Genomic DNA, 12,193 nt, shown 5'->3' with positions numbered 1-12,193 from the left:
GAACTTTAATTGTAGTTTGTTAACTTTAACGAGGGCGTTTTTGAATGCTTTAAAACTAACGATGAGCGGGCTCGGATTATCGCAATCCGAGCCCACCCGAACAGTGCAGATCCGAGGGCGATCCGAGCACTGTTCGGGTATTTCCGGCGGAGAGAAACAATGAAAACGAGGCTCTGACTCGAAATCCCGCCGTCGGATCTCGCGATACTCGGATTCTATAAATTCCCCGCTTGCTGCCGCCATCTTCAGTCCGGCATTGATCAGGGTAGCGTGAGGTTGGGTTTTTAGTGGTGCTGTGTCCTTCTCCTCTGTCCTGCTAATGTTTTTTTATTTAAAACTTGCAACATAACATTACATATGAAACAATAAAACCAATAAACTTTACTGAAGGTGGCACCAACCTATATTAAAAATCAAAGGCTGATTTGCCTAACTTAACCGAAATTCCAGAAGGGCTATTTGCCCAATTCATAAGTCCAGTAAAAAAGGATAAAATCACATAAAACAAGAAGGTGCCACCATACAAACAACAAACCCAACTCATATACATCACCGTATCCCACTAAGAAGCAAGTTGTAGGTGCATGTAAGCCATACTTGAAAAAATTTTCCACCACACAAAATCTAATGGGGTGAAAGGACAGCAAGAGAAGCCACTTAGAAAGGAGAGGCACCAGACTTTGACCCCCTAAGGAGGTCTCAGACTCCGCCACAGCCTGAGCCAGTTAGCATTGGACATCCGGCGACCCTCCATGCCCCTCAATTTCCACACCTCGTGCAGAATATCTTCCACCACTACCTCACAGGGAAGGACTTTCTGCCGGATGGTGACCTGACACCGTGCGTTCCGCGTGAAATACCTGACCACTAAACTGACTAAAAAAAGTGTACAGAAATCAAAAGCCCTCCTTGCCTTGAATGCCCCGTAGACCCATTCAGGGTAACTAAGCCCCGAAAGGCAGGGGATCCCCAGCGACCTGGAGACTCTTTTATAAACCTTTACATTAAAGGGACACTCGAGCAAGAAATGGTCCATAGTCTCCTCCACCCCTAGACACTCCTCCCGTGGGCAGCCACGATCATCAGCATTTCTGTGCTTAAGGTTCCCTCTTACATAAAGTCTCCCGTGAAAGGAGAGCAAGGCAATGTCCTGAAGCTTCAACGGGATTCTCCTCGAGTTAATCAAGGAAAGCCCCACCGAACTCACATCACCTGGGCAGTCTCTCAGTGACAGCGGAACCCAAAAGTGGGAGTGCAGGACTCTCTTCTCCAACTCCCTTCTAGAAGAGCTCCCAACTTCCCCCGCCCCTAAGCCCCAACGCCTTGTCACCTTCAATCCCAAGGAAACGTAGGTCGGGAGATACCCATGCCGGACCCGGAAACTCTTAACGGTGCCTCCCCCATACCATGCACTGAGGAAGGGATCCACCCATACCCTGAAGCCTCCCACCCACTGAGGAGGGGTCTCAACTAGGAGACTACTAAGGTGCAACTTCAGAAAGGTTGACATAAAGAACAGCACAGGGTTAATCATACCCAGGCCCCCATCCTTCCTCAGTCGGTAGGTCACAGCCCGCTTGACCAGATTCAGCCTATTCCCCCAGAGTAACTGGAAGAAAACTGCATAAACCCTAGACCATAAAGACTCCGGCAAAAGGCACACATAGCTGATGTACAGGAATACCGGGATCAGGAAGGTCTTGATCAGGTCCACCCTTTCCCGGAGAGAGTGTTTCCACCTCTTCCAGCTCACTACCTTCCGGGAAGCTTCCTCCAGCCTTAACTCCCAATTTTGCTTGGCATAATCACCAGGGCCAAAATGAATCCCCAAAATTTTGATCTTCTCACTCGCCCGGGGAAGACTGTCTGGAAGGTTGAATTCACAACCCTCCTCCCCCATCCAGAAAACTTTACTCTTTTCCTGGTTTACTAATGAGCCACTGGCCTCAGAATACCCACGGACCAGAGTCGTTACCTCCTCAGCTTCCGCGGAACTCGACAAGACAACAGTAACATCATCAGCGTAGGCCACTACCTTCAAGGGACACTCCGGACCCAACAGCACACCTCCCAACGAGCTACCACCAACCCTTCTGACGAAGGGATCTATGGCAAACACATACAAGAGGGGGCTCAGGGGACAACCTTGTCTTACTCCAGAGCTGACCTCAAAGGACTGACCCACCCAACCATTCACAAGAGGGAAGCTCTCGGCTTGTCTATAAATGGTACGGAGCCAATTCACCACCCGCACTGGAAGACCATACCACAGAAGTAGAGCCCAAAGGTACTCATGATTTACCCTATCAAAAGCCTTCGACTGATCTAAGGCTAAAAGGTACTTCCCCCACTTCTCCGCACGGCACCGCTCAAAAGCCTCCCGCACCGTCAGGACAGCACTGAAAGTGCTTCGGCCCTTCACAGTGCAGTGCTGAGAAGGAGAGAGCAACTGGCCGGAAACCTGCATCACTCTATTAAAAAGCACCTTCGCCAGAATCTTCCTGTCAGTATTGAGAAGAGCGATGGGGCGCCAGTTCTCAATACATGACTGATCTTTCCCCTTGGACAGTAAGATAAGGGCAGAGACCCTCATGGAGGGAGGCAATAAACCTCTGCCCAGGCTCTCATTAAAAACCTCCACGAGACGCGGAGCCAGGATGTCCCCAAAGATTTTAAAGAACTCAGATGTAAGACCATCTGGGCCTGGGGCTTTCTTGACAGATAAACCATCTATCGCCATCCTGACCTCGTCCACCGTTATTTCATCGCCCAAGTATTCAAGCAGGCCGCTAAAATCACCAAGGCCAGGAGTTTCCCTCAAAAACTGGTCCATCCTCTCTTTGTCAAGTGACTTCTCCGATAAGAGATTGGAATAGAAGGACCGCACAACACCAAGAATGCCCTCCTTCTCCTCCCTAAGGACACCCTCAGCATCGCGCAAGCCCCTCACCTCCTTATCATCTACCGAGTTCCTACAGCTCTGGAAAGGATCGGGCGAATGGTACCTCCCATAATCCCTCTCCAGAACCAAGGATGCAAACCGGTCATACTGTATCTCTCTCATCTGAGCCTTCACCCGGGGGATCTCCCCACTATCCCCCTGGCAAGAGATCAAGAACCCAAGTTTTTTCCTCAGTGCCATGTAGGTGCTCTCTTTTAACAAGTTATTTCTGGCTACAAGACCCCGAAAAAAGCTCCGGGTCCTTTTCTTCAGCATCTCCCACCATTCAGACCTACTCCAACCTGCCTCCAAAAGTGATTCCTGGGATTCAAAGAAGTCACTAAAAGACTGTCTTATCAACTCCTCCTCTAGGAGCTTAGAGTTCAGGCGCCAAAGACCCCTACCCTTCCGAAGAGTCTCCGAAGCAGTCAAGGACATAGATAGGTAAACGTGGTGGGAGAACTCTACCGGCCTCAGCTCTGGAGCCAAGGTTTTCGAGCTCTCCTTAACAAAAAACCTATCTATCCTAGACCTACAACTACCTCTATAAAAAGTGAAACCCGTGTGGTCTGGAAAATGACGAATGTGTGCATCCACCAGACCAGCCTGCCTGACCATACTTACTAAAAAAAGGGAATCATAGCCCAGAGAAGTCCTTGAACCTCCCCTGTCTTTTGTCCTAGTGACGGTGTTAAAATCACCACCAAAGACTATCTGCCGGGCTGTAAAAAGGTATGGCTTTATGGCGCTGAAAAGGCATTTCCGACCCCACTTTGTTTGGGGTCCATAAATATTAATCAGCCTTAAGTCATGCCCCCTCAGTTTGACATCTATCACCATGCACCTACCTACCTCAAGCTCAATGACTCGCTGGATGGTTATCATGCCGGTAAAAAGCACCGCCACCCCACCGTACGGCTCGGCCGCAAGAGACCAGTAGGAGGGCCCACGCCTCCACTCTCTTTTGGCTTTATGTAGGTCGGCTAGTTGACCTAATCTGGTCTCCTGCAAAAATAAAAAATCAGCCTCAACCGTGCTGAAAAAATCAAAGGCCAGATAACGAGCTCGTTCGGAAAGAATAGATGCCACGTTAATAGTGGCAAATCTAATGGGCTGGGAAGCCATCCTTCAGAGCTTTAGACAGTAGTAACAACTCACTTCTTTTTTATTTTCCTCCCTGAATCCTCATCAGAGGAGCCAAACCTTTTATAACTAAGGCCTGCCTGCAAAGACTCCTCCCCCCTGAGGACAACTTCTTCCCCCAAGGGAGGGACTCCGCCTGACCCTAGCATCCTACCCGTTGACCCACCAGGATCACCGCCACCCAGGGGCCCTGCTCCCAACAACTTAACCGGATCATGAGGCAAACCAGAGGGTTTGCTATGGGGGACCTCAAGGGGTTTCTGATTAGGAGGTACAGGACACACGGGAGGATCCTGACTCTGAGGAACAAGGACCGGGTCACTCCCTGAAGACCGATCTCTCACCACCGGGGACTCTGGCACCCCACTAGGGGGGCCGGCTTCTATGGGATGGCCAGGGGGGGGGATCCTGTATCAAGGGGGGAACTAGGTCTTCTACGGAAGGAGGCCCAGATGGGGTTGTCACCTTATCCTTCAAATAGTGCCTAGCAGTTTTCCTGACACTGGTCTTTCTCATTATTTTTGCTATCTCCCCTAAAGGCAGGTCCCTTGACTTTTGTGATTTCCTATTTTGCCTGGTTCCTTGGACTAAAGCACCTTCCCTATTCACCCTAATCTCCCCCTCCTCCATACTTTCTTCCTCGCTTGACAAGAACTGGAACCTGTTTGATAGAACTAACCCTTCCTTCCCCGTACCCTTCTTCTTGCTTTTGCTCTTTTGCCTGGACCATTCATTTGTCTGAACTTTGGCCATCGAAGGTACTGATAACTTAGTTACAAGGGGTGGGGGATTTGGCGGAGGAGCAGGACTTTCCACGGGTTCTGCCGGTTTCTCCACTGGTTCCATATTTTCTACCACCTCGACTGCCCTCATTATTTCTTCATCTGTAACCGCGGCGTTATGAGCCGCATGGGGGCACTTACTGAAGGGGTGGCCTATTGTGCCACATAAATTGCACCTGATTTGGTTGCATGTCCTGGTTTCGTGGCCCATGCCCCCACAATGCCCACACTTTTGTTGGGGACAGTTGGCACTGAGGTGGCGGAAGTCCCCACATCTGTGGCACATCCTCGGCTGGCCCGGGTAGAAACATTGGATCCTATCGCGACCAATGAAAGCCGCGGAAGGCAAGTGTACTAGGCCAGCCTCCGTGCATTTTAGATCTACTGTGGTGGACCATCCGCCACCCCAGACGCCATGACTTGGGTCTGGCACTTTGACCAGAGGCGAAACCATCTTTGCAAATCTCCCCACCCAAAACCCAAGGTCCGCTGCTGGTATAGACTCGTTTCTTACCAATATAGTAATTTTAACTCGCTCCTGGCGAGTTATGGCGATAGCCTTATAATTAACCCATGGATCTCTCGACCTGCACCCACCCCACCTGCTCCAGAAAGTCTGCAGGCCCTGATATGACACGAAGCTTACATCATACTCCGCAGTGTTAACAGGGTGGATGCAGGCAAAGAGATCCGCTGGGACAAACTTAAATGACTCTAGGAAAACTTTTAAAAAATCTGGTCTGTTAGGGGGGTCTTTCCCCATATATTTTAGTTGTACAACGTTGCGACGCCTGAAGGGCTGAGCCGCCGTTGGGCCAGGCCCTATATTCTGGGTATTCATACTGGGCCTTAAACCTAAGTTAGATACTGCACCCGCATATGACATCAGCCCTGGGTGAATACTTGGCCCCGGGAGAGGACTCTTAGGACTTGTATTTGGCCCCGGGAGGGAACTTGGATCTACCTGGCCTGACCCCGGGAGAGAACTTGTACTTGGCCCCGGGAGAGGATCTTTTGACCTCATAATCGAGCCCTGGACAACAATATCTCCCTGTACCCTAAGACTGCTACCCCCCCACAAGTTTTGACGCGATGAAGGGCCTGCCTCTTCTGAGGCTGTCATACAGACTCCAGAACTGCTCACTAGTACATTACCACCAACCAACATGTTAGGCATAGTCTTAGACGCACTTTCTATTAAAGCAGCCGCTTTCCTGGCTCTGTCTGTTATGCATAAGGGACCATATGTAGTATCAATGATTTTGGCCTGAGTCGGGCTGAGTTCACTCCTCAAATTACCCCCCCGCTCCTTATGCTCAATCGCAACCACCCTCTCATCTGTACACACCGAGACAGCTTTTTTAACTACTCCAACCGTATCAGTAGCATTAGCATTATCGGTAACATTAACATTATCTGCGACATTAGCATTATCAGCAATATTAGCATTGTCAGTAACATTAATAGCTACGTTAGCATTATCAGTAACATCAACATTATCTGCGACATTAGCATTATCAGCAATTTTAGCATTGTCAATAACATTGATAACTACACCAGCATTGTCAATAATATTAGCATTATCAGTAATGCAAGCATTACCAGTGACATTAGCATTGTCAGTAATATTAGCATTATCAGCTACATTAGCACAATCAATAATATTAGCATTATCAGTAGCATTAGCATTGTCAGCAACGGATGTACTGATCGGGATCGCTGGGTCAGGCCGACAGCGAGACTGCGCCACGGAGGACAGCACAGCTGCTGTGTCACAGGCTACCACCCTGGTACTCCCTGGATCAGACCCCGCCTCAGCTGCTGCCACATTACCGCTAGGTATTGCTTTTATTACATTAATCTTAACATTCTTTGAGTCCGAAGGGATCATGGAGCTTACCGGTCTCTGGGCCGATTTGTCACTTCCGATATCTTCCGGAAAAGCCGCGGGCGGCTGGGAATACAATACGGTCCCCCCTACAGAAGCCCGCACTGTACACCCACCGGGGACACCTTCGGTTCCTACCTGGCCCTTCACCGACCTTTGCTCACCCTCCAACACACGGATCTCGCTGTAGAGACCGCCATCTTCGGTTACCTCCTGCGACTCGACCGCCATGTTTGGAGGCAGCGGCGCTGAGTCTTCTAGGAGCGTTGCCTGTTTAATCACTTTTAATTTAACCAGCAATTCTTCCTTTTCTTTCAGGGTTTCGGCTAGCTCTTCAATCTCCGTCGAGTACATCGCTCTGTCGCGGCTAAAAGCGCGATTCCTTTTCTTTCTCTTTTTAGTGATAAGTCTGTCAAGACCGCTGATTTCCAGTTCCAGTGTCTTGATCTGAGCACCAATCTCCATCTCATCTGGCTCACTGTCCTCCGAATCGGGCAGACACACTGTTGCCGGATCCACCACCATGTTAGGCCCGTCCTCCACCTCACCCGATCCCGACTCCTGTTGCATCACAGAGTCAGATGCCTGGATCTCCCGGGCCCCTCCAGACCCCATCCTGGGTCCCGTACGGGAGGATTCTCCCCTAGCCTGTTGTATCAGCACAGGCTGCAGGGTTTCCAGGTCCACACACGGCTGCATGTTCAACCCCGCTGACAGTTTCACCCCGGGCCCCAGTTGCCTCACTGGAGTCAGGGTACACATCTCCACCTCCTGCCCCCCCGTATTAGACTTCATACGGGATAGCTTAGGCCTGGTAAGTTCACTAGGCCCTGGGTGTACGTCCATCTCCTCCATCATGCTTAGGGAAAACACATCCACAGATCCCGGGGAAACCCCTTCAGTTGGAGGGACCAGATCCGTGGCCCGGTTGATATCAGGCCGGCTGGTAGTATTATTCTCCATACATAACTCCATAGGCCCAGAAGCCTGGGGGCTCTCCTCCACTCCCCCCCCAGGATCCTCCATCAAGGCTGGGCTAGGCACAGAACTTTACCCTGCAGGCTTCTGGAAGTCAGAGCTGAAACAAAACACCTCCTCTCTCTGTCCTGCTGAATCCAGTGATGCCCCGCCCTGTGCTCTGTCCTGCCGAGTCCAGTGGTGCTTTGTCCTGTGCTCTGTCCTTGCTGAGTCCAGTGGTGCTGTGTCCTGTGCTCTGTCCTGCTAAGTCCATTGTTATAAAAAAATTATAAAAAAATAATAAAAAAAATTATAAAAAAATTATACAAAAATAATAAAAAAAAAAATTATATATTTTTTTTAAAAAAAGTATATATTTTTTTTTACTGCAATATCTAACTACGTTCACTGTTCCTGCAGTAAAAAGGAGTTTCTACTGCAATATATAACTGCGTTCACTGTTCCTGCAGTATAAAAAAAATACTACTGCAATATACAACTACGTTCACTGTTCCTGCAGTATAAAGGATTTTCTACTGCAATATATAACTACGTTCACTGTTCCTGCAGTATAAAATAATTAGTACTGCAATACAATGTTCACTGTTCCTGCAGTATAAAAAAAATTAGTACTGCAATACAACGTGTGCTGCATATAATGGAGTACAAAAATTTGGAGGATAAAGTAGGGAAAGATCAAGAACCACTTCCTCCTAATGCTGAAGCTGCTGCCACTAGTCATGACATAGACGATGAAATGCCATCAACGTCGTCTGCCAAGGCCGATGCCCAATCTCCTTTTGCCATTATGTGCTCTTTGGGGCCTAGTTTTTCAAACTGCCATCCTGTCTGCCACTGCAGTGCCACTCCTAGATGGGCCACGTGTTTGTGCCGCCCACTTGTGTCGCTTAGCTTAGACATCCAGCTACCTCGTGAGGTGTGAGGTGTTCACAATAATAATAGTAGGAGTGAAAAAAAAACAAAAATATGGGTTTTAGCACTTGTTATGCTTTTTAAAAAAAAAAATCAGAACCCAAAACCCAAAATCAGAACCAAAACTTTTAGTGGGGTGTTTTGGCAAAACCAATCAGAACCCAAAACCTCAAGCGAATCAGAACCCAAAACCCAAAACACGAAAAGTGGCCGGTGCACACCCCTATTTAAAACCAGCTATGAAGGGCCTGGCTGAATATTAATGGAACCTTATTGTTAATACTGTGACAGGTGTTTTCTTTATAACTTGAATACTGTGCAAACTGGAATTGAAATACAGCACTGCAGTAAGTTATTATTGTGTGGCTTAAAGGGATTGATGGGATGTTACATGAATAAAAAAATGTGACTGGATGGGAGGAGGGATTGGAAAAATTATAATGTATCCTAATGAAAAAAACAAGTTTGCTAAAGTCTTAAAATTCACCCTGTACTTCTCTTTAGATCCCTAATTAATCATGAGTATATATTTCAGAAAAATAAGTATTCTAAGAGTTTTTTTGTCAACAACAAGGGCCTCTTGTAGGAATGCTAAGGCACATGAGAGCCCTAGTCTTATCACAGTCTGTGTTTTACCAATTCCATGTTTACATGCTGATTATCCAAGAGCTACTTGTAATATTGCTCTTTCAGAGTTAAGTATGTTAAAGGGAGCTGCAGGACCTGCTTTGAGGTATACCTCAATGTTGTTATAGCACAGTGAACCAGTAATTAACTCGCCTACTGTTGAAAATTCAGCCTGCATTGAGGATATGTAGTACAAGCGTATAATAATGGCCTATGTTACCGTGTTGTTTCTTCAGCTTACACTATAATGTTTGGCTCTTCATTCATATTTCAATATCATAATCAACTTTACTTGCCATTGCAGACTATATAAGTATACTTTAGAAAATGTCTGAAAATAAAAGACTTGAATAGGAAGATTTAAAAACGGATTAAATGGTAGCTAATTAACCCCTCAGATAATTAGAGCTTTATGGGCTATAGTGCACAATATATAATAACCTGTCTGGGTTAACAGAGTACAACATAGTGATAAGGGACATCATATGGTAACAAATCAGCATGCAGCAGAGCAAGATATGAGATTAAAACACAGCCTATATAAATGAAGGCTAATACTAAAGACTAATACTGTATTATTAAAGCACAGTCAGCACATGCTCATCTCTACGACACCTCCACCTTGGTTGTTATCACCTTGTGTTTACAGGATAGTACATGTCAGAATGTCAGGATAAAATACATATAGACCTGCTTTAAGATACTAGTGGTCCCAGGGCAAAATGTTGCTTGAATTAGGGCTTTACATACGGTTAGGTCTAGTATTAATACTTATGGTATCTCAGAGTAGAAGGAAAGCTAGGGTTAGGGTAAATATTAGTTTTCTTTTTACTTTGTTTAAATCTCCCAGGAGAATCTAATGAAATTTGCGAAACAATTAATGGCAAAAATAACTCCTCTATTTTCAGACAGAGGTTTGTTGTCTTCCTGGGACATCTGTGGTCTACAGTAAGTCAATAGAAGAAATTTTTAGCGCCTCTTCTATCCTGGCTCTATTACTATAAAGAATAATTGTCAGCCCATGGCACATCTCCTTCTTGTCACTGTCACTAAACTGGCCCTAATTATATATGCCCGCTCCCTGCACTCGGCCAATGACCGTCGCCTCTCCTCCACTCTGATCACCTCTTACCACTCCAGAATCCAAGACTTCTCCCGTGCTGCCCCCCTTCACTGGAACGACCTCCCTCGCTCCATCCATCTTTCTCCCAATCTGTCCTCCTTCAAGAGGGCACTCAAAACTTACCTGTTCCTAAAGGCTTACCAACCTTCCACCTAACCTCTCCTCCACCTATTCTTCCCCTCTCTCCTCCCACCCCCCTGTTCTCTCCCCACTTACTTCAACTTGCTCCTTGTGTGCCTGAGTTCTGTCTACCCTCCCTTAGGATGTAAGCTCATTTGAGCAGGGCCCTCTTCCCTTTGTTCTTCATACCTGCTCTTCTGCTCCGTCTTTACTGCATTAGCCTGCCTGGAGTCTCTGAAGTTTTGGTATTTTTTGTTAACTGTTTGTAATGTGTCACCTTGTTTAGTCTACTGTTTGTGCTGTGTACGGTGCTGCGGAACTCTTGTGGCGCCTAATAAATAAAGGATAATAATAATAATAATAATATATGAACCATTTATAGGAAACATGCTGTCCCAAGAGTTTACGGGAAAACTTAAAATTGATGATTTAGGCAACAACCTACCAGATCACTAATGGATAATGCTATAAATACTATTTCTGCTTCACTTGAATCAGAGCCAAGTGGGTTATATGTTTAAGCACCATAATGTCTTCAAAGAATGAATTGTGTGCATGAACACAATGATTATCATGGAGATATGTGATGTATATACTATCAGTACTTAATCATTTCTGTCTACATGTTGTCTCAAATTCTTCCATCGTCATGGCTTAAAAATGTATTTAGTATACCAACCTTATCTGTAAATCTAATTATATATTATATCTGTCTATGTCCAATAGCCTGTTTGTGTTGTGTCTTTCAGATCCCTGTCATCCAAACCCCTGTCATAATGGCGGAATGTGTGAAATCAGTGAAGCATATCGTGGTGATACATTTATCGGATATGTCTGCAAATGCGCCCATGGATTCAATGGAATCCACTGTCAGCATAGTAAGTAATGTTGTTATTCAATTTATCTATGGAGCAAAACAATGTCCTTAATTAAACATGTTAAAAAGTTGATTTAAAATTATTGACTGGTAAAAAGTGATTGTGTTTATCCTGTTTTAAATTTTAATATCATATGCAAAACTATGGGCCTTCCCTACGCCCCAGCTGAAGGAGTCCAGTAAAGAGCAGGCTTATAGTAAGTCATTTCAGTACTTCTGTATAATATATAGCATGTGTACGATACTGTGCTTTGTCACACTGAAACATAGACACTATAATTATGCATGTATAAAATAATCTACCTGTTGTTTCAACCGCTCATTCAGTCTCACACATTGTTTTTGAAAAATAAATTGCAAAATTTCACCTGTGCACTGACTGCAATAGTATTTTCATGAGTTTCTTCTCGATATGTCTACTGTGAATAACAATTCTGTTAGCAGGGGCCTTGAGTTAAGTTTTAGCAAGGGTGCAATCTTTGTGTAGTGTGTATGTTCTTCCTGTGTTCATGAGGCATCCTCCAGGTGGCTGCTGACTGGCATGATTTTTGCCACACTGATGCCCATCATAAATAAAAAATACTGGTTATTCATACAAGTCCTAAACTACCAACTATTAATTGGGGACTGGGTGGGCAGGGAAATTTCCTGAGAGAAGAGAAAGAAACACCACCTATGCTTATTTAACCTCCAATTAATCCAGCACATCCACCTAAAGCCAGCACATCCCCCTAAACCCCTTTTTTATTAGCCATTAACTGGTATATACACCATATTAACATATTAACTCTTGCATGGCACC

At 46.0% G+C, this 12,193-nt stretch overlaps 1 protein-coding gene across 5 annotated transcripts in view; it reads left to right on the top strand.

Annotated features, from left to right (window-relative positions):
* EDIL3 (EGF like repeats and discoidin domains 3) overlaps positions 1 to 12,193 on the top strand; it is a 557,778-nt gene that overhangs the window by 283,393 nt on the left and 262,192 nt on the right. For all 5 annotated transcript variants that reach the window (XM_075180505.1, XM_075180499.1, XM_075180492.1 and 2 more), the window contains one exon: positions 11,264 to 11,392. In XM_075180505.1, the coding sequence (XP_075036606.1) occupies positions 11,264 to 11,392 (129 nt within the window). The remainder of the gene's footprint in view (positions 1 to 11,263; positions 11,393 to 12,193) is intronic.

This window comes from Mixophyes fleayi, chromosome 1 (assembly GCF_038048845.1).
Source record: "Mixophyes fleayi isolate aMixFle1 chromosome 1, aMixFle1.hap1, whole genome shotgun sequence".
NCBI lineage: Eukaryota > Metazoa > Chordata > Amphibia > Anura > Limnodynastidae > Mixophyes > Mixophyes fleayi.
The sequence above is the reverse complement of the archived record's forward strand: the minus strand, read 5'-3'. Positions and strand labels throughout refer to the sequence as shown.